Here is a 19,945-nt window from a genome sequence, read left to right as displayed (position 1 = left end):
ACGCATCGTATCCGCCATGTTTTCCCGTAAGACGCTATGGGAAAACATGGCGGATACGATGCGTATCGAGTGTACGTAATCCGGGCCCTGTTTTCAGTATAATGTTGGTTTTATTGGTTGTATTCAATCAGATGACCACAAATTAATTGATTTCATTGGATTTCTAATTGAGCAAAAAATTTTCACAATAATAAACTTGGTAGGATGACACGTTCCAAAATTAAAATCAGGTTCCACACTTAAAACTCTGCCTGTTCCAGTGTTCCCGTACATCAAAGTTTGTCCGACTAGACACCGTTAAGCTATTAACAAATTTTCAGCTTGCTATTAATCAACTTTTTCTGGTACGCGGGATTCACGCATAAAAAGAAAATATGTAAAAACGAGACATTTTTTTCAATGTACATTTTTTATTGTTATACTATAAATATAAAAAGTGGGCCTCGCATATAAAACAAAATAGAATATTTAGAGACGTATTTTATAAAATTTCTCTTCAATATTGTCCAAAAAGAGCCCTTTCTCTTTTCAGAAAAAAACCTTTGGTCATTTATCATAATATTAAAAATTTTTATTGCGCAAATGACCCTTTTATTATTTTTGTTTTTTTCTAGTTTCTTGTTGGTGGCCTCCTATAAATAAATGTTTCTTATACTGCATGAATCGTTTGACAATTTCATTGTTATCCCATTCCCCCAATGAATTAGTCATTCATTATCTGTCTTAGTCTTAATAACATTGTTAAAATAGAAGCTGTCCAAAACAGAGATGGTTTAACCATTGTTCATTTAAATTGGAGTTGACTATTGAAGGACCGCATAGGACGTTATTGGGAAGAGAAATAATGATTGAATATAATGGTTTTAATTTACAGTGTGTTGAAAATATTAGGTGTTATGTATTAAATAAAATTTGAATAGGTTTCCCAAAAATTGCAATTTCATTATATACACACGGCACAAAATTCCACCACTCTATAAATATTTTTGATTAAGTTTGACAATCTATAACTTTTTTATTTGTATTACGATTTTCAAGATTCTTACATCAATTTGTAGGTACATGTATTGACATCGTTTGTTATTATTCTGGTAATATTTTTTTTGCTTAGATGGCATTTTACGGGGGTGAATAGAAGAGTTGTATTTTCCCCTAACTTTAAAAAAATCTATGTAAAAATTAAAAAGCTGATTTTGTTTTATATTATTCCGGAGGTATCCCTAAGATTTTTTTTAATTATCTGAATATCTCTTTTCTTGTAAGAGCTGCACAATTTTTTGTAAATAAAAACACTGATTGACTCCTAAACATGAATATCTTAAACAGAGATTGGATTGATAAGATAGGAATGGCCCGAATGCAGCCCAGATCTCAATTCTATCGAGCATTTATTATGGGATGAATTGAAAATAACTATTTGCCGTCATCATAGGCCCCCAGAAAATTTGGTACAGTTAAGGTTGGCGCTGGTAGAGGAATATCGGGCTATTATCCAGGCAAGGATAACACATCTTATTCATTCGATGCCAAATAGATTCTGAGCAGTCATTGCTGCGAGGGCTGGACATATCAGCTTGAATTGTTTTGTTGTTAATTTTGTTTTATGTTGTTAATTTTAGTTTGATATTGTTAATTAAATAAACCTTCAAAGTAGTGCTTTTATTTACAGCTTTTACAAGAAAAGAGATTTGCGGATAATTCATAAAACAAAATCTTAGGAATGCCTATGGATAATACGATAATACGAAAGGACTATGAAACAAAATCCGCCATTTAATTTTTTCACAGAATTTTTTAAAGTTAAGAGAAAATACACCGTTTCCATTCGCCCTCGTATAATGCCATCTAAGCAAAATATTTTTTTTACCAAAATAATAACGAACGATGTCAATACATGTACCTACAAACTGATGTAAGAATCTTAAAAATCGGATAATCGGAAATATAATCGGAAAATCTTAAACATTTTTATTGGCAAAATTTTGTGCCGGGAAGCGTATTTCTTGCTATTACCCAAGTTTATTCTTGCGACCCGTACACGATCAGTATCACTGATGATCAATAATACTGTCAGTATCCCGTCTAGTTTTAAAATACTGATCGGCAAATATCAGAATATCTAGATATTTCTTCAACGGAACGTCTAAGGGCCGCTTAAACGTACTGTATATTTACCAGTTACTACAAGCATGCATGGGCGTCCGCAGGATCAAAACTAGGGACGGGGCAAATTTGAGAAATAAAAAAATTGGTTAGATAAGCAATAATAAATATAGACGTAAATTGAGAGTCTTCACTGAGAGGGGAGAGGGGGAAGGGGTTTCCCTCAGAAAAGTTTTGAAAGTAACGTTTTTGGAGCCAAAATTATGACTCAACGCCTTCATACAAAAATGAAGCAAACTAAATATAATTTAAATATTTAAAAACTTTTTTAATGCTTTTTTACAAAAACGTGATGCAAATTTAACAAGTTTATTTTCTCCTGGATAAGCCTTCGATTTGTGAAGCAAGAAAAATTGTCTGTTCCTAAACACTATTATTTGAACAACAATTTACGCGGATCAATTCTAAATTCTTGTAAACCTTTCTCTACAAACTCTTTCTTTTTTGATAATATTTGTTTTCGATGAATGCTCATTAAAGCTAACCCAATAAGGCGATCTTCGACCATTGTACTCCGCAACCATGTTTTTATTCTTCGAAGACTGCTGAACGACCTCTTAACTGTACACGTAGTGCAAGGCAATGTTACGAGAATTTCCAGCAATTTTTTTGTTAACGGATAAAAAGTAGTGGAAGCTCGAATCAGTTCAAATATTTCAAGGGTGCTTGAAGTTGTCTAACTCATTATTAAGGCGTTTTCTATTTCAATATTCTACCCATACTTCTAGCTCTGAATCTATTCCATCTATTACATAGTGGTTTAAGGATTGTCTCAGTTATAATTTAAGGCAATTTAAATCAATTTTAAAAAAATGCTTGGAATGCAGAAGACTCAGAGCGAAGCCTGGCGTATTTTCTTCGGAAAACCGTGTCTCTAGAGAAGATATGATAGAATCCAGATACGGAAGAATAATGGATCGCCTCCAGTATTCACTAGGCGTATCAGCTGATTGATCGCTTCTAGGCTGTTGCTTGTTTACAGTTCTAGGGGTAGATAATTCAAAACCGCATTCTTCGGCTATCTTATTGGCTTCATGCAATAAAGTGTTTGTTACGTTCTCTGCGTTCTGTCTGTGTGTTTTTTTTAAATATCCATGATTTGACGAATATGTTCCGCTACCTTTTAAATATTAGTTTGCGCAGATTGTAGGCGGTTGACTATAGGCTCAAGGTATTTAGAATATTTTGCAAACAAAATGACAGCGACGATATAAATCCTGACTTGCATGCAGCAGAATGCAACTGATAAGATGTTCTTATAGTGGTCAAATTTCCTCCAACGGATAGGGTTTCTATTCTGAGCAACTCTCAGCTGAACTTACAACTAAGAATCAAGTTCCTAAAATGTTATGTGTATCCTGTATTACTATATGGATGTGAAACCTGGATCATGAAGGTTAACATGATGAACAAATTAGAAGCCTTTGAGATGTGGTCGTATCGTAGAATGCTCAGAATATCTTGGGTTCAACGCATTTCAAACAGAGAAGTCTTAAACAGAGTAGGTCAAGGCGAAGGTGACTTAATGAAGATGATAAAAAAGAGAAAACTTGAATATCTGGGGCATATAATGAGAGGTAGCAGATACAGGATGCTGCAGTTAATACTCAATGGAAAGATCGACGGAAAAAGAGGAATTGGTCGAAAGAAATATTCATGGCTCCGAAACCTTCGTCAATGGACTGGCTTATCAGCAGATCAATTGTTACATGCCGCACAAGATCGAGAACGATATTGGCAAATTGTTATGGAAGCTACCCACGCCTAAAAATTTGGGCACGGTACTTAAAGAAGAAGAAGAAGGATAGGGTTTGCAAGGCCTGTACAATTTCAATGAAATTTTTGCGAAAAACCCTAATTACCTTGTATTTCTCGGACCACCGTGTTTTGCAGAGGCTAGGGATATTTGCTATCATATTCCTTCTTAATACTGATTCACGGAAGAAATTGGTTATATCTTTAATAGTGGCAATAGTATTTCTATAATATAGTAATATAGTATTATTCACCAATTTTATACTCGCCTCGTCCTCTCTAAGGGGGGTGGGGGCAGCTGCCCCCTGCCTCTCCCTGTGGACGCCCATGCGAGCATGTTTAAATTCACCAACCCATATTTCTATTGTACTAATTGAAGGCGAAGAGTATACACTTTTAACATTCATTGTAAAAAAATACTGTGACACGTCGATACTACATATCTTGTAAACAAAAAATGAATTGACAGATTGAAATAATACTTCACACATATTCATATGAAGGGTGTACCAACATAATACAATAAAATTAGGCTAGTAGCAACGCCCTCTAATATCGAACCGCAAAACTTATTGAACAGCCTAGCATTTCAAGGTTGTTTACTCTCTTTGTTTGTAATCTTAGGTCACTTCGAAGACGATTGTTGGAAGTGGCACTTTTATGACACCGTAAAAGGTTCCGATTGGCTCGGAGATCAAAGTGCTATCCACTATATGACGAAAGATGCCCCTAGAGCTGTTCTAGAGTTAGAAAACATCGGCATGCCTTTCTCAAGAAACAAAGACGGTCGGATTTACCAAAGGGCATTTGGAGGACAGACTTTAAAGTATGGAGAAGGAGGTCAGGCTCATAGGTAAAGTAAAGCCTTTTATATCTTTCAATTTTCCCCTTTTGAACACTAACAATTAACTTAGATATGCTGATTGATGAAAGAAAAAATTAAGTTTCATATGTTTTTTGTTGAAATAAAACAAATTTTAAGGACTTCTGTAGTGAGTTCTCCCTCCTTTGGAATTTGGAATAAGAGCTTCCAAACGGCGAGAAGTGACTTGTATCAGATTTTGAATCACATTCTGTGGAAGATCATCTGCACTGGTATGATGCGAAGTTCTCTAGCATTGTTGGGGCCCGGTACATGTCTTCTTAAACTTTTCTCCATCTCGTTCCAACTATGGCTTTTGGTTTTCATAAATGACTTTGGACATTATTTTGTATGCTGCATTTAACCGTGTGCTTCCACGGCAGTTTACGTATTCCAACTGGTCTCCTTTCTTATGTAATTATACAATAATACCGGCATTCCTTTCCGCTGGTAACTGTTTCTATCTATCTATCTATCTATCTATCTATCTATCTATCTATCTATCTATCTATCTATCTATCTATCTATCTATCTATCTATCTATCTATCTATCTATCTATCTATCTATCTATCTATCTATCTATCTATCTATCTATCTATCTATCTATCTATCTATCTATCTATCTATCTATCTATCTATCTATCTATCTATCTATCTATCTATCTATCTATCTATCTATCTATCTATCTATCTATCTATCTATCTATCTATCTATCTATCTATCTATCTATCTATCTATCTATCTATCTATCTATCTATCTATCTATCTATCTATCTATCTATCTATCTATCTATCTATCTATCTATCTATCTATCTATCTATCTATCTATCTATCTATCTATCTATCTATCTATCTATCTATCTATCTATCTATCTATCTATCTATCTATCTATCTATCTATCTATCTATCTATCTATCTATCTATCTATCTATCTATCTATCTATCTATCTATCTATCTATCTATCTATCTATCTATCTATCTATCTATCTATCTATCTATCTATCTATCTATCTATCTATCTATCTATCTATCTATCTATCTATCTATCTATCTATCTATCTATCTATCTATCTATCTATCTATCTATCTATCTATCTATCTATCTATCTATCTATCTATCTATCTATCTATCTATCTATCTATCTATCTATCTATCTATCTATCTATCTATCTATCTATCTATCTATCTATCTATCTATCTATCTATCTATCTATCTATCTATCTATCTATCTATCTATCTATCTATCTATCTATCTATCTATCTATCTATCTATCTATCTATCTATCTATCTATCTATCTATCTATCTATCTATCTATCTATCTATCTATCTATCTATCTATCTATCTATCTATCTATCTATCTATCTATCTATCTATCTATCTATCTATCTATCTATCTATCTATCTATCTATCTATCTATCTATCTATCTATCTATCTATCTATCTATCTATCTATCTATCTATCTATCTATCTATCTATCTATCTATCTATCTATCTATCTATCTATCTATCTATCTATCTATCTATCTATCTATCTATCTATCTATCTATCTATCTATCTATCTATCTATCTATCTATCTATCTATCTATCTATCTATCTATCTATCTATCTATCTATCTATCTATCTATCTATCTATCTATCTATCTATCTATCTATCTATCTATCTATCTATCTATCTATCTATCTATCTATCTATCTATCTATCTATCTATCTATCTATCTATCTATCTATCTATCTATCTCTATCTATCTATCTATCTATCTATCTATCTATCTATCTATCTATCTATCTATCTATCTATCTATCTATCTATCTATCTATCTATCTATCTATCTATCTATCTATCTATCTATCTATCTATCTATCTATCTATCTATCTATCTATCTATCTATCTATCTATCTATCTATCTATCTATCTATCTATCTATCTATCTATCTATCTATCTATCTATCTATCTATCTATCTATCTATCTATCTATCTATCTATCTATCTATCTATCTATCTATCTATCTATCTATCTATCTATCTATCTATCTATCTATCTATCTATCTATCTATCTATCTATCTATCTATCTATCTATCTATCTATCTATCTATCTATCTATCTATCTATCTATCTATCTATCTATCTATCTATCTATCTATCTATCTATCTATCTATCTATCTATCTATCTATCTATCTATCTATCTATCTATCTATCTATCTATCTATCTATCTATCTATCTATCTATCTATCTATCTATCTATCTATCTATCTATCTATCTATCTATCTATCTATCTATCTATCTATCTATCTATCTATCTATCTATCTATCTATCTATCTATCTATCTATCTATCTATCTATCTATCTATCTATCTATCTATCTATCTATCTATCTATCTATCTATCTATCTATCTATCTATCTATCTATCTATCTATCTATCTATCTATCTATCTATCTATCTATCTATCTATCTATCTATCTATCTATCTATCTATCTATCTATCTATCTATATCTATCTATCTATCTATCTATCTATCTATCTATCTATCTATCTATCTATCTATCTATCTATCTATCTATCTATCTATCTATCTATCTATCTATCTATCTATCTATCTATCTATCTATCTATCTATCTATCTATCTATCTATCTATCTATCTATCTATCTATCTATCTATCTATCTATCTATCTATCTATCTATCTATCTATCTATCTATCTATCTATCTATCTATCTATCTATCTATCTATCTATCTATCTATCTATCTATCTATCTATCTATCTATCTATCTATCTATCTATCTATCTATCTATCTATCTATCTATCTATCTATCTATCTATCTATCTATCTATCTATCTATCTATCTATCTATCTATCTATCTATCTATCTATCTATCTATCTATCTATCTATCTATCTATCTATCTATCTATCTATCTATCTATCTATCTATCTATCTATCTATCTATCTATCTATCTATCTATCTATCTATCTATCTATCTATCTATCTATCTATCTATCTATCTATCTATCTATCTATCTATCTATCTATCTATCTATCTATCTATCTATCTATCTATCTATCTATCTATCTATCTATCTATCTATCTATCTATCTATCTATCTATCTATCTATCTATCTATCTATCTATCTATCTATCTATCTATCTATCTATCTATCTATCTATCTATCTATCTATCTATCTATCTATCTATCTATCTATCTATCTATCTATCTATCTATCTATCTATCTATCTATCTATCTATCTATCTATCTATCTATCTATCTATCTATCTATCTATCTATCTATCTATCTATCTATCTATCTATCTATCTATCTATCTATCTATCTATCTATCTATCTATCTATCTATCTATCTATCTATCTATCTATCTATCTATCTATCTATCTATCTATCTATCTATCTATCTATCTATCTATCTATCTATCTATCTATCTATCTATCTATCTATCTATCTATCTATCTATCTATCTATCTATCTATCTATCTATCTATCTATCTATCTATCTATCTATCTATCTATCTATCTATCTATCTATCTATCTATCTATCTATCTATCTATCTATCTATCTATCTATCTATCTATCTATCTATCTATCTATCTATCTATCTATCTATCTATCTATCTATCTATCTATCTATCTATCTATCTATCTATCTATCTATCTATCTATCTATCTATCTATCTATCTATCTATCTATCTATCTATCTATCTATCTATCTATCTATCTATCTATCTATCTATCTATCTATCTATCTATCTATCTATCTATCTATCTATGTATCTATCTATCTATCTATTACCTTCATTTGTCCAAAGTTGAACGTAGGCCTCCCCCTTATTTTTCCATTCTTCTCGGTTCAGTGCTAATCCATGTACATCTGGTCCCTGCGTATCTTTTTAGGTCATCCGACCATCATATCTGTAATCTGCCTTTTCATCTTTTATGGTCCCAACTTCTCCGGTGGGTTATCGTTTCACTCCATTTTCCGTCTCTTTGTCTGCTGTTGTGTCCTGCAAATTTCCATTTGAGAGTATGTAGCTGCATGTTTGTTTACGTCTGTCACTTTGGCTTTATTTCTGATCCATGTATTTTTCTTTTTATTACTTAGCTTGATACCCAGCATCTGCCTTTCTATTGCCCCTTGAGTCTTGGCCATCTTTTCCATATTTTCCGTTTATGAAGGTCCATGTCTGTGTTCCATATGTAAGTATTGGTAGAACACATTGATCATACTATACTTCTGTGCGGAGGTATTATGCATATTTCTGGGTTTTCAGGATATAGCTCATTTTCCCGAATGTCACTCATGCGAGTCTTTTTATTTCTGCTGTTTGATTTTCTTTACTCATTTTCATTTTTTGCGCTAGGTATATGTACTCATTGATCTCCTATGTTATGTCATACAGTGCGGTGGAATAAGTATTACGCCTCCCTGTTAACTTGTTTATTTTAGGAATATAAGCAAAACGCTCGGACAGGTCGATTTTTAAACTAACCATAGTATATTATAGCATCAACGTTTCGAACTTTACGCGATTCCTCTTCAGGTGACAGCTATAACTTTGATTTTTTTTTAATGGGAAAGTACATCATGTGACACCTCATTTTATAGCTTTTGAAATACTGATTACAAAAATGAAAGCTGTTTTTTATAATTTTTGTAAGCAGTTTTTACATGGTGTTCAGTACTGTTCAGTAGTGTAACTGCTTATTCAACGATATGACTGTTATTAGCCCATGTATTGTTTTTATTAATGTATCTCCTTCTTTCGTCATTAGTTCCGATGCTATTTGATCCACTCTGTGATTAATTGTCCTTTCTTGGTGAAGTTTGGCTTGTTAAGAAGGTTTAGGAAAAGAAGATGGAGGTAATTGAAATGCAAATATTACAGTGGATGTTGGATAAGACTAGAGAAAAAACTAAAGATAAAACAAGACTAAAAGGGACAAGATCAGAAATGATCTGACTAGTGATTGATGCAATATTTTGGTGTCGTCAGAAGTATGTGTGATGAAGGATATAATTGTTAGAAGTGGAGGGAAAGAGAGGTAGAGGATTACCGAGAATATGGAGGGTCTATGTGGGAGAGAATCTATTTCCTTAATGTTTCTTGCTATTCTGTGTAGTATTATCCTCCTTATCTCTAAACATCATTGGTCTCGGTTTAAATTCTCTTCTGCTTTTTTTCAGTTTCTGGTAAAACTTTCTTATCTCTGTTCTTGTAGTTCTTGAAGTTATTTGTTCACATTTTATCTCTTCTTTCTTCAGCAGATTTTATTTTCTCTTTCTATACATCTATTCTGTCCTGGTATATCTCTATAACCTTATTGTGTGTTTCGTTTTTGTAGGACTTGTGCTGCTGCGGACGCTACTGGACACTACATGTTACACGCTCTTTATGGGGAAGCAGTAAGGCACCATGTTAAATTTTTTATAGAATATTATGTACTGGATCTTTTAGTGAAAGATGATAAATGTTTAGGAGTATTAGCATGGAATTTAGAGGACGGAACTTTACACAGGTAATTTTATAGATATAGAAGTTTATAGATATTGAAGTAAAGTAGTGTATTGTAATGAATTAGTAACTAAGTCGGTTAATTTGAAATGCTTGGTTTGTTCAATGCAAAATGAAGTGGATATTACCTGGAATATTATTTATCACTAAAATCTGCTCCAAGTTCTGTAGAATAAAGATGCTTTTATCCAGATGAATTGCACCTATATGTATATTGTTTTCAATTAATATCTACATTATTTTAATACACATTAAATAGTTTCATGAATAATGAAATATGTACTATAATAATATACAAAACATTTTAAATATTAAATTCTATCTCGTAAATAAATTCAGTCTTTTGCATTATTAATATTATTAATAAACTTTCGTAACGTGAAATTAACACACCATGGTGATTTGGCTAAAAATATACTCTTACTACTCACAATACTACTCACAATAATTTAACTCACTCACATTACTCATAATAATTTAAACTTAAACAATTCTGACACCAGCTAAATCCCGAATAAAAGGGGTCTCCGTCCAAACTGTGACCTGAGACACAAAGGGGGCTCCATATTATGATGCGAGTGATCTGCAAATTAGGATAAATTTGGATTCTAGAGGTCTCCGATGAAAGCAGCTCCAGTGGAAAGCAGCATTTCAGTGGAAAGCAGCCACTAAATGGTACATAGGATATATGTTGCCTCTAAAATAGGAGAAAATTTTACTGCAAAAAGAAATAAATTGGACAAGATAGAGGTTCAAGATGGCCTCCGAAAAAATACAAAATAAAATATACGAAATAATAAAATAGATACCAGTGATTATTTCATTCATAGGAGATTCTGACCAATAGAAAGCTACAGAAATCTAAATTAAATTGATAATTTCCCGTCGTCAAGTATATTACGTCAGATGCCCTTCGTTGCTACGAAAAAATACATTCAGTGTCATTAATGACAATTAATGTTTTAAAAATTATATAAGTGATGACTTTCAACCGTGAAATATTTATAACAACTGTGTGTTTAATTGTAGGTACTAATTTTGTACTTACATAAATAAATTATAGTAAAATTTTGGTTTTGAACAGTTTTATTCATGAAATAATCGCAACAAATTGCACTCGATCTCTAAAATTAATATAGAATTTTAGAGCTCTTGTGCAATTACTACTGGTAATATTACCCTAAGGGTCTGGAAAACACAGGTAAATAATCTTTATCATCTTGATGCGAAACGGAAAATAAAATAGAATTGAAACGAAGGTCGACTTGAATTCTTAAGAAGAAAACTGACAGAGCGTGAAGCGACATTCTGAGTGAAATAGAAAAATGTAACAGAAAAAGATAAAAACTGAAGACAGGATTTAACCCAACGTGAAAAAGATTAAACACAAAGAAAGATAGAGAAATTTCTGTCAAAATTTGGTATTTATGACCCTTAAAATATCATCAAATGCTAAAATTTATTGGCCTGTGGATGACTCGTCAACCGAGGGTACGATTAGTGGCGTGGTTATTTTATGGTCAAACTACGTTTTGTTCTAATTTTTGTCATTGTGAGAATTAAAAAAACCAACTAATATTTTTATCTCCACCACTGGGGGCGGTCACCTTTTTGGTTGCCTGTATTCTTCGGGACATATGCTGTGACCCATTTTATCACAAAGTAAATATTACTAATTTTACCGTCTTGTAGGGTAACTGCGTACTCTTTCTTTTCCACTATTATATATATTATATCTCTCTTTGCCGACGTTTAAATTAGGACCCACTTGAAGCTCGCTTCAACACGCGCTTGGACCTCGCCGTGAGATTTCTCCTTTAGACCTATCGGGATATTTTTCGGTACTTCGGTACCGTTAAAGAGACCAGACATACAGTGCGGTGGAATAAGTGTTGCCCTCCCCCCTATTAACTTCTTTATTTTAAGAATATAAGCAAAACGCTCGGATAGGTCGATTTTTAAACTAACCATAGTATATTATAGCATCAACGTTTCGAACTTTACACAATCCCTCTTCAGGTGACAGGCATAACTTTGATTTTTTTAAATGGGAAAGTACATCATGTGACACCTCATTTAAAAGCTCTTAAAATACTGATTTCAAAAATGTATAATACTTTAATCCTGTTTGAGAGCGTAGGCGCAAAATTTCGGTCGAATTCTTTCTAAATGCAATCAATTTTTCCGAATCCTGAAAAAACTAATAAATATTTTTGAAAAATTTAAACGCAGAATAAAATATTACAGTATTCTCGATGGTCCAAAGTCCCTGAGAACTCCTATAATGTTTATTTTAATAAGTCACAGTGGTGAAAAAAAGAGAAAATTTAGTGTGATTTTTAATTTCAAATATATCATTCAAAAGAAACTTTTTGTTTATTCTAAGGGACTGTCAGCCCTCGGTAATAATCTAGTCTTTGATTCTGCGTTTAAATTTTTCAAAAATACTTATTAGTTTTCTCAGAATTTGAAAAAAATAAATGCTTTTAAAAAGAGTTCGACCGAAATTTTGCGCCTACGCTCTCAAACAGGATTAAAGTATTATACATTTTTGAAATCAGTATTTAAGAGCTTTTAAATGAGGTGTCACATGATGTACTTTCCCATTTAAAAAAATTAAAGTTATGCCTGTCACCTGAAGAGGGATCGCGTAAAGTTCGAAACGTTGATGCTATAATATACTATGGTTAGTTTAAAAATCGACCTGTCCGAGCGTTTTGCTTATATTCTTAAAATAAACAAGTTAATAGGGGGGGCAACACTTATTCCACCGCACTGTATAATAAATATACCATAATCACATTTTTTGCTAGGACTGAAGAGGAAATTTTTAGAAAGGTTTATCAAAGGTTGCTGAACATGTTTAATGTTTGTTTTTAGACAATGGGTGGTAACAATATAATAGGAATTTTATTAGTACGGCAAAAATAATTTATTAGAAAATATTTACGAACAATAAATTTATACACTGAATGTTTGTATAAAATTTTGTAAACCAAACGGAATTTAGAGAAAACGTATATAACAATCTGCTTTTGGACACGTTACGGTATTGTGTATTGGGTATTTGTGTCCTTTATCCACTTCCTAGCCACTTCGATTCTTGTATACGGCTATTTGTATTTTGTATTTTTTACGATAATTGAGCAGTGATGCATGAGCTTTTGATCTAAATATTAAAACGTTCTATGAATCAAATACGCCATCCATATTTCTTTGCGCGAATCATCGACCATAAGACTGCCATGTATGAGGCTTGTTTATAGGCCGCGTAGTCGTATTTGCGGGAATTAGTCACTGACCCATTGTCCAACCCTCCCACTTTACCCGGGCTTGGAACTGACAGTGACTCCATGAGCTACTCAATCCACACACTAGTGCCACAAGCGGAGGTATTAGACATTAATAACAAATAATTATTCTTCTTTCCGAGACTTTTTATTCTGTAAATTTTGAAATTAATACAGGGTGTTTCATTGGGAAAGTAACATGCGTTAACTGTAGAAAGAGGACACTTAGACGGTCTCAAAAATACCTACTTTACTTCATTAATAACAAAGATACTGGGTGTTATAGCTATTTTGCCATTTTCTTATTTGGTTCATAACTTTTTAACCACAGTGTATATATATTTTATATTTGCACGCAAATATTATTTAAGGTGTATAATCAATTAATTTATTTAAAATTTTGTAAAAAATCCATTTTGAATTTGAATTCTGAAATTATGTGAATTGCGAAAGCTCCAGGTAGAAAAAAAATTGAAACACGACTTACAATTTGTTAACCACACTGTATATTTATTTTATATTTAAAACCGAAAATTTTTTAAGGTGTTCAATCATTTAATTTATTTACTGATATGAAATATACTGATTTTTTTCAGATTTTTCGGACTAAAATTGAGCTCAGGAAAACTTTTTGAATTTTTCAAAAATTTTTTAGGTTATGTAGATAATTTTTGGTTAGCTACGAAATAATTTTTTTTGGTGTATTTTTTTCCACTCTTTTGAATGGCGAAGATGGATTTGCCATTTTATCGCCGGAAATTCCTCAAAACTCGAAAAAACCCATTTTTTAGTGTGTCCCACTCATATTTTTAGCGTTTACTGAGCGATCCGTTGATTTAAAAAATACGAAAATATTTTGAATTAAACATACATTATTTTGTCCAAAAGCATCCTGATTTTTTAGACTAAAATTGAACTCAGGAAAATTTTTTGAATTTTTCAAAAAAATTTTAGGTTATGTAGATAATTTTTGGCTAGCTGCAAAATAATTTTTTTTAGTGTATTTTTTTCCACTCTTTAGAATGGCGAAGATAGATTTGCCAACTTCTCGCCGGAAATCGCTCAAAATTCGAAAAAACCCATTTTTTAGTGTCCCCCCTCATATTTTTAGCGTTTACTGAGCGATCCCTTGATTTAAAAAATCCGAAAATATTTTGAATTGAACATATATTGTTTTGCCCAAAAGAATCCTGATTTTTTCAGTTTTTTTGATTAAAATTGAGACCAGGAAAAATTTTTAGGTTATGTAGATAATTTTTGGCTATCTGCGAAATAATTTTTTTTAGTGTAGTTTTTTCCAGTCTTTTGAACGGCGAAGACAGATTTGCCAGTTTCTCGCCGGAAATTCCTCAAAATTCGAAAAAACCCATTTTTTAGTGTGTCCCCCTTATATTTTCAGCGTTTACTGAGCGATCCTTTGATTTAAAAAATCCGAAAATATTTTGAACTAAACATACATTGTTTTGTCCAAAAGCATCCCGATTTTTTCAGATTTTTTTGATTAAAATTGAGCTCAGGAAAATTTTTTAAATTTTTCAAAATTTTTTTCGGTTATGTAGATAATTTTTGGCTAGCTGCGAAATAATTTTTTTAGTGTATGTTTTTTCACTCTTTTGAATGGTGAAGATAGATTTGCCAGTTTCTCGCCGGAAATTCCTCAAAATTCGAAAAAACCCCCCCCCCCCCTCATATTTTTAGCGTTTACTAAGCGATGCCTTGATTTAAAAAATCCGAAAATATTTTGAATTTAACATACATTGTTTTGTCCAAAAGCATCCTGATTTTTTCAGATTTTTTTGATTAAAATTGAGCTCAGGAAAATTTTTTGAATTTTTCAAAAATTTTTTAGGTCATGTAGATAATTTTTGGCTAGCTGCGAAATAATTTTTTTAGTGTATTTTTTCTACTCTTTTGAATGGCCAAGATAGATTTGCCATTTTCTCGCCGGAAATTCCTCGAAATTCGAAAAAGCCCATTTTGTGTCCCCCCCCTCATATTTTTAGCGTTTACTGAGCGATCCTTTGATTTAAAAAATCCGAAAATATTTTGAATTGAACATACATTTTTTTGCCCAAAAGATTCCTGATTTTTTAAATTTTTTTTTATTAAAATTGAGCTCAGGAAATTTTTTTAAATTTTTCAAAAAATTTTTAGGTTATGTAGATAATTTTTGGCTAGCTGCGAAATAATTTTTTTTAGTCTATTTTTTTCCACTCTTTTGAACGGCGAAGATAGATTTACCATTTTCTCGCCGGAAATTCCTCAAAATTCGAATAAACTCATTTTTTAGTGCCCCCCCACTCATATTTATAGCGTTTACTGAGCGATCATTTGCTTTAAAAAATCCGAATAAAATTGAACGTACATTGTTTTGCCCAAAAGCATCTTGATTTTTTCAGATTTTTTTGATTAAAATTGAGCCAAGGAAAATTTTTGAATTTTTCAAAAAAAAAAATTAGGTTAGATATGTAAGTAATTTTTGGAAAATTTCGAAATAATTATATTTTCGTGAATTTTTTTTTCGTTTTTTTGAATGGCGGGGTTAGATTTGCGATTTTCTCTCCGGAACTTCCTCACAATTCGAAAAATAAAAAAACACTTTTTTGGTGTCTCCCCTCCCCATTTTTGAGCCCATAAACTGCATATCAATAAAAAACGATTTTTTAATAAACATGCTCAAAATACAACAAAAGTTCTTTTTTGATATGTTCTCCCATATTTTAAGCACATAATCTAATTTATACGTGACTCTTTTAATACTTTTTACACCAAAATATTTTGGTAAAACATCATTTTTTCAAACGAGTTAATAACCGATGACAAAAATCTGACACTTTTATTTCATTTTTTAATAGGAAAACAGATGAAATACGATTATTTGATGATCCAGTTCGTAATTTACTTCTTACTTAGTCCTAAGTCCTTCTACCTTTAGGTGTAAGGCTGGTTCGTAATTTAAATAGACATAATATAACCTTTAAAATATCTGCGGAATATCTCTCTAGAATGCTATGTATTAAATGGATGATTTAATAATCAACCACACTTCAGTTTATGTAAAAAAGCTTTTCAATGATGAACTTGCTTTGGTTTTTGATGGGACATATTTACGTCGTCAAAAATGTAAAAATAATTACCAAAACCGACACAACTATTATGAGAAAAGTAATGGATGATCCAGTTGGTATTAGAACTGGATAAACGAAGATACATAGTGACGAAGAGTCAAACTAGTATTTTAATGTAAATTAGAGCATATAGTTTACTAGGTTGTAATTTTGTAATTATATATTTCATTATTATTAAAAAAAATTGAAACAAAAAAGGTTCAATATGAAAATAAATATATATCTATTAATTTGATCCATAAATTATAATATGTAAATGATAATCACCACTCGAATAAAGGGGGGAGCAAAAATCGTTTTTGTCACGCATTAATTTAATTAATGCGTGACAAATATCAAAAAAGAGCGTTTGTTGTATTTTGAGCCGGTTTTGGTCTGAAAATGGCAAACCTGATCATATCAATAGACATAACAAACAAAATATCAAAAATAGTTATTTATTGACATGCAGTTAATTGACATGCAGTTTATGTGCTAAAAATGTGAGGAGGGGAAGACATCAATACAGTTTTTTTTTAATTTTTAGAATTGTAGGGAAGTTCCAGAGAGAAAATGGCAAATCTAGCCGAGTCATTCAAAAGAACGAAAGAAAAAATTTACGAAAATATAATTATTTCGAAGTTTGCCAAAAATTACTTACATACCTAAACTTTTACTAACTAACTTTTACTAAAATAAATTTTTTTGAAAAATTCAAAAAATATTCCTGGGCTCAATTTTTCCAAAAAAACTGAAAAATCAGTATTTTTTTTTGGCGTAACAATGTATGCTCAAAATTTTTTCAGATTTTTTAAAGCAAAGGATCGTTCAGTAAATGCTAAGAATATGAGGGGGGACACTAAAAAATGGGTTTTTTTCGAATTTTGAGGAATTTCCGGAGAGAAACTGGCAAATCTATCTTCGCCATTCAAAAGAGTGGAAAAAAATACACTAAAAAAATATTTCGCAGCTAGCAAAAATTATCTACATAACCTAAAAATTTTTTGAACAATTCAAAAATTTTTTCCTGAGCTCAATTTTAATCAAAAAAGTCTGAAAAAAATCAGGATGCTTTTGGGCAAAACAATGTATGTCCAATTCAAAATATTTTCGGATTTTTTAATTCAAGGGATCGCTCAGTAAACGCTAAAAATATGAGGGGGACACTAAAAAATGGTTTTTTTCGAATTTTGAGGAATTTCCGGCGAGAAACTGGCAAATCTATCTTCGCCATTCAAAAGAGTGGAAAAAAATACGCTAACAAAAATTATTTCGCAGCTAGCCAAAAATTATCTACATAACCTAAAAAATTTTTGAAAAATTCAAAAATTTTTCCTGAGCTCAATTTTAATCAAAAAAATCTGAAAAAATCAGGATGCTTTTGGACAAAACAATGTATGTTTCATTCAAAATATTTTCGGATTTTTTAAATCAAAGGATCGCTCAGTAAACGCTGAAAATATGAGGGGGACACACTAAAAAATGGGTTTTTTTCCAATTTTAAGGAATTTCCGGCGAGAAACTGGCAAATCTATCTTCGCCATTCAAAAGAGTGGAAAAAAATACACTAAAAAAAATTATTTCGCAGCTAGCCAAAAATTATCTATATAACCTAAAAAATTTTTGAAAAATTCAAAAAATTTTTCTGAGCTCAATTTTGATCCGAAAAATCTGAAAAAAATAAGTACGTTTTGGTCATAAAAATCTATATTCACAAATTTTTTCATAGTTTTTAAAGCAAAGGTTCGCTCAAAAAAATTTTTTTTCGAAAAAACACATTTTTTCCCATAGGGGACACCTGGGGCCACGTAGGGAGCTAAAATTTTGGTTAGGGGGTTTTTGGGTATGTACTTTCGATTGCCCTATACCAAGTAAGAATCGAGCCGAGTGCAGATTTTACCATCTTATCCCGCTATAGACTTTCCGGCAAAATGATTTTTCGGGTAAAATGTTGAATTTGAATTCTGAAATTATGTGAATTGTGAGAGCTCGAAATCAAAAATTAAAATTTGACTGAATTGTTATTAATACCATTATTTAATCTAAATTAGAAAAATGTTAACGTTTTAGTATTTTTTTTATTATGGCGACAAATAATTCGTAACAAATATTCACCTCTAACTATCTTAAAAATTAAGAAAGCAGAAAAAAAAATTGCTGAAAAATAACATTTGGATATCTAAAATCCAAAGTTTATATAACGAGGAAATAAATAGTAGAGACGAACTTCTTGACCGGGTTCGAGACGCCTTCCAAGAAATGAAGAATAACCCTGACGAGATTAGGAAGTCAGTCAGACAAATAACAAAAAGAGCAAGACTTTGTCTTCAACAAGGTGGTGGCCATTTTGAACAATTAAAGTTATTTTTTGGAAAATTTTTTCTGTTTTTTTAAATTTTTAAGATACTTCGTTGATTAAAGGAATGTATTTTTTGTGGACTCTTTATTATTTATTCATTAATTAAAGGTGAATATTTGTTATGAATTATTTGTCGTCATAATAAAAAAAAGACTAAAATGATAACATTTGACCAATTTAGATTAAATAATCGTAATAATTCAAGTTTTTTTTTTTAATAATGGCTTTGACAGAGCCAATTAGCCAGACTATTTGTGTTTTTTTGTATGGTATTACAATAACAATTTTAAGTTAATATCAAGTCTACTTATTATCTAAATTTACAGAGTGTTATACTATATTAATGGATACATTTTTCAATTTTGTGTGATTTTTTACAATTTTATAATTTTATTATCTAAGCCTATTTAAAATTTAAATTTACAGGACGTTACATATTCGTAAAGACATTGTAACGTCTGCTTATTTTTTGGAAAAAGAATTTCGTTTAAATTGACAGGTAAAGGACAATTTAGATCAATTAACTTTTCATACATTACTTTAATATTTTGTCTGTACAGTCCACACTCCAATATGAGGTGCTGTAGATCTCCCATTCCACCACAGGCGCAATATGGGTTATCACTGATACCTATGCTGTGTTTGTATGCTGGGGTTAGTGCGTGATTTGACCTCATTCTGTTTATTGTTTTTATAAATAGCCTATTTGATTCTTGTTTAAACCATCTCTCATTGGGAATTAGTGGCTGGCAATTTCTAAAATTTATTCCCGTTGTACTTTGGTTATATACACGTTGCCAATTTTGTTTGCAATGGTTTTTACTGATATTATCTATATCGGTTACT

General features: G+C 31.0%; 1 protein-coding gene across 1 annotated transcript in view; it reads left to right on the top strand.

The window, feature by feature from the left end:
* The window catches only part of LOC126882496 (succinate dehydrogenase [ubiquinone] flavoprotein subunit, mitochondrial-like), a 229,114-nt gene that overhangs the window by 38,418 nt on the left and 170,751 nt on the right, over positions 1-19,945 (top strand). Inside the window, exons 3-4 of the mRNA XM_050647461.1 lie at positions 4,543-4,771; positions 10,174-10,347. Of these exons, the coding sequence (XP_050503418.1) occupies positions 4,543-4,771; positions 10,174-10,347 (403 nt within the window). The remainder of the gene's footprint in view (positions 1-4,542; positions 4,772-10,173; positions 10,348-19,945) is intronic.

The sequence above is a fragment of the Diabrotica virgifera genome, chromosome 3 (assembly GCF_917563875.1).
Source record: "Diabrotica virgifera virgifera chromosome 3, PGI_DIABVI_V3a".
Classification (NCBI taxonomy): Eukaryota; Metazoa; Arthropoda; class Insecta; order Coleoptera; family Chrysomelidae; genus Diabrotica; species Diabrotica virgifera.
Note: the sequence above shows the minus strand (reverse complement) of the source record. Positions and strands in the feature narration are given on the sequence as shown.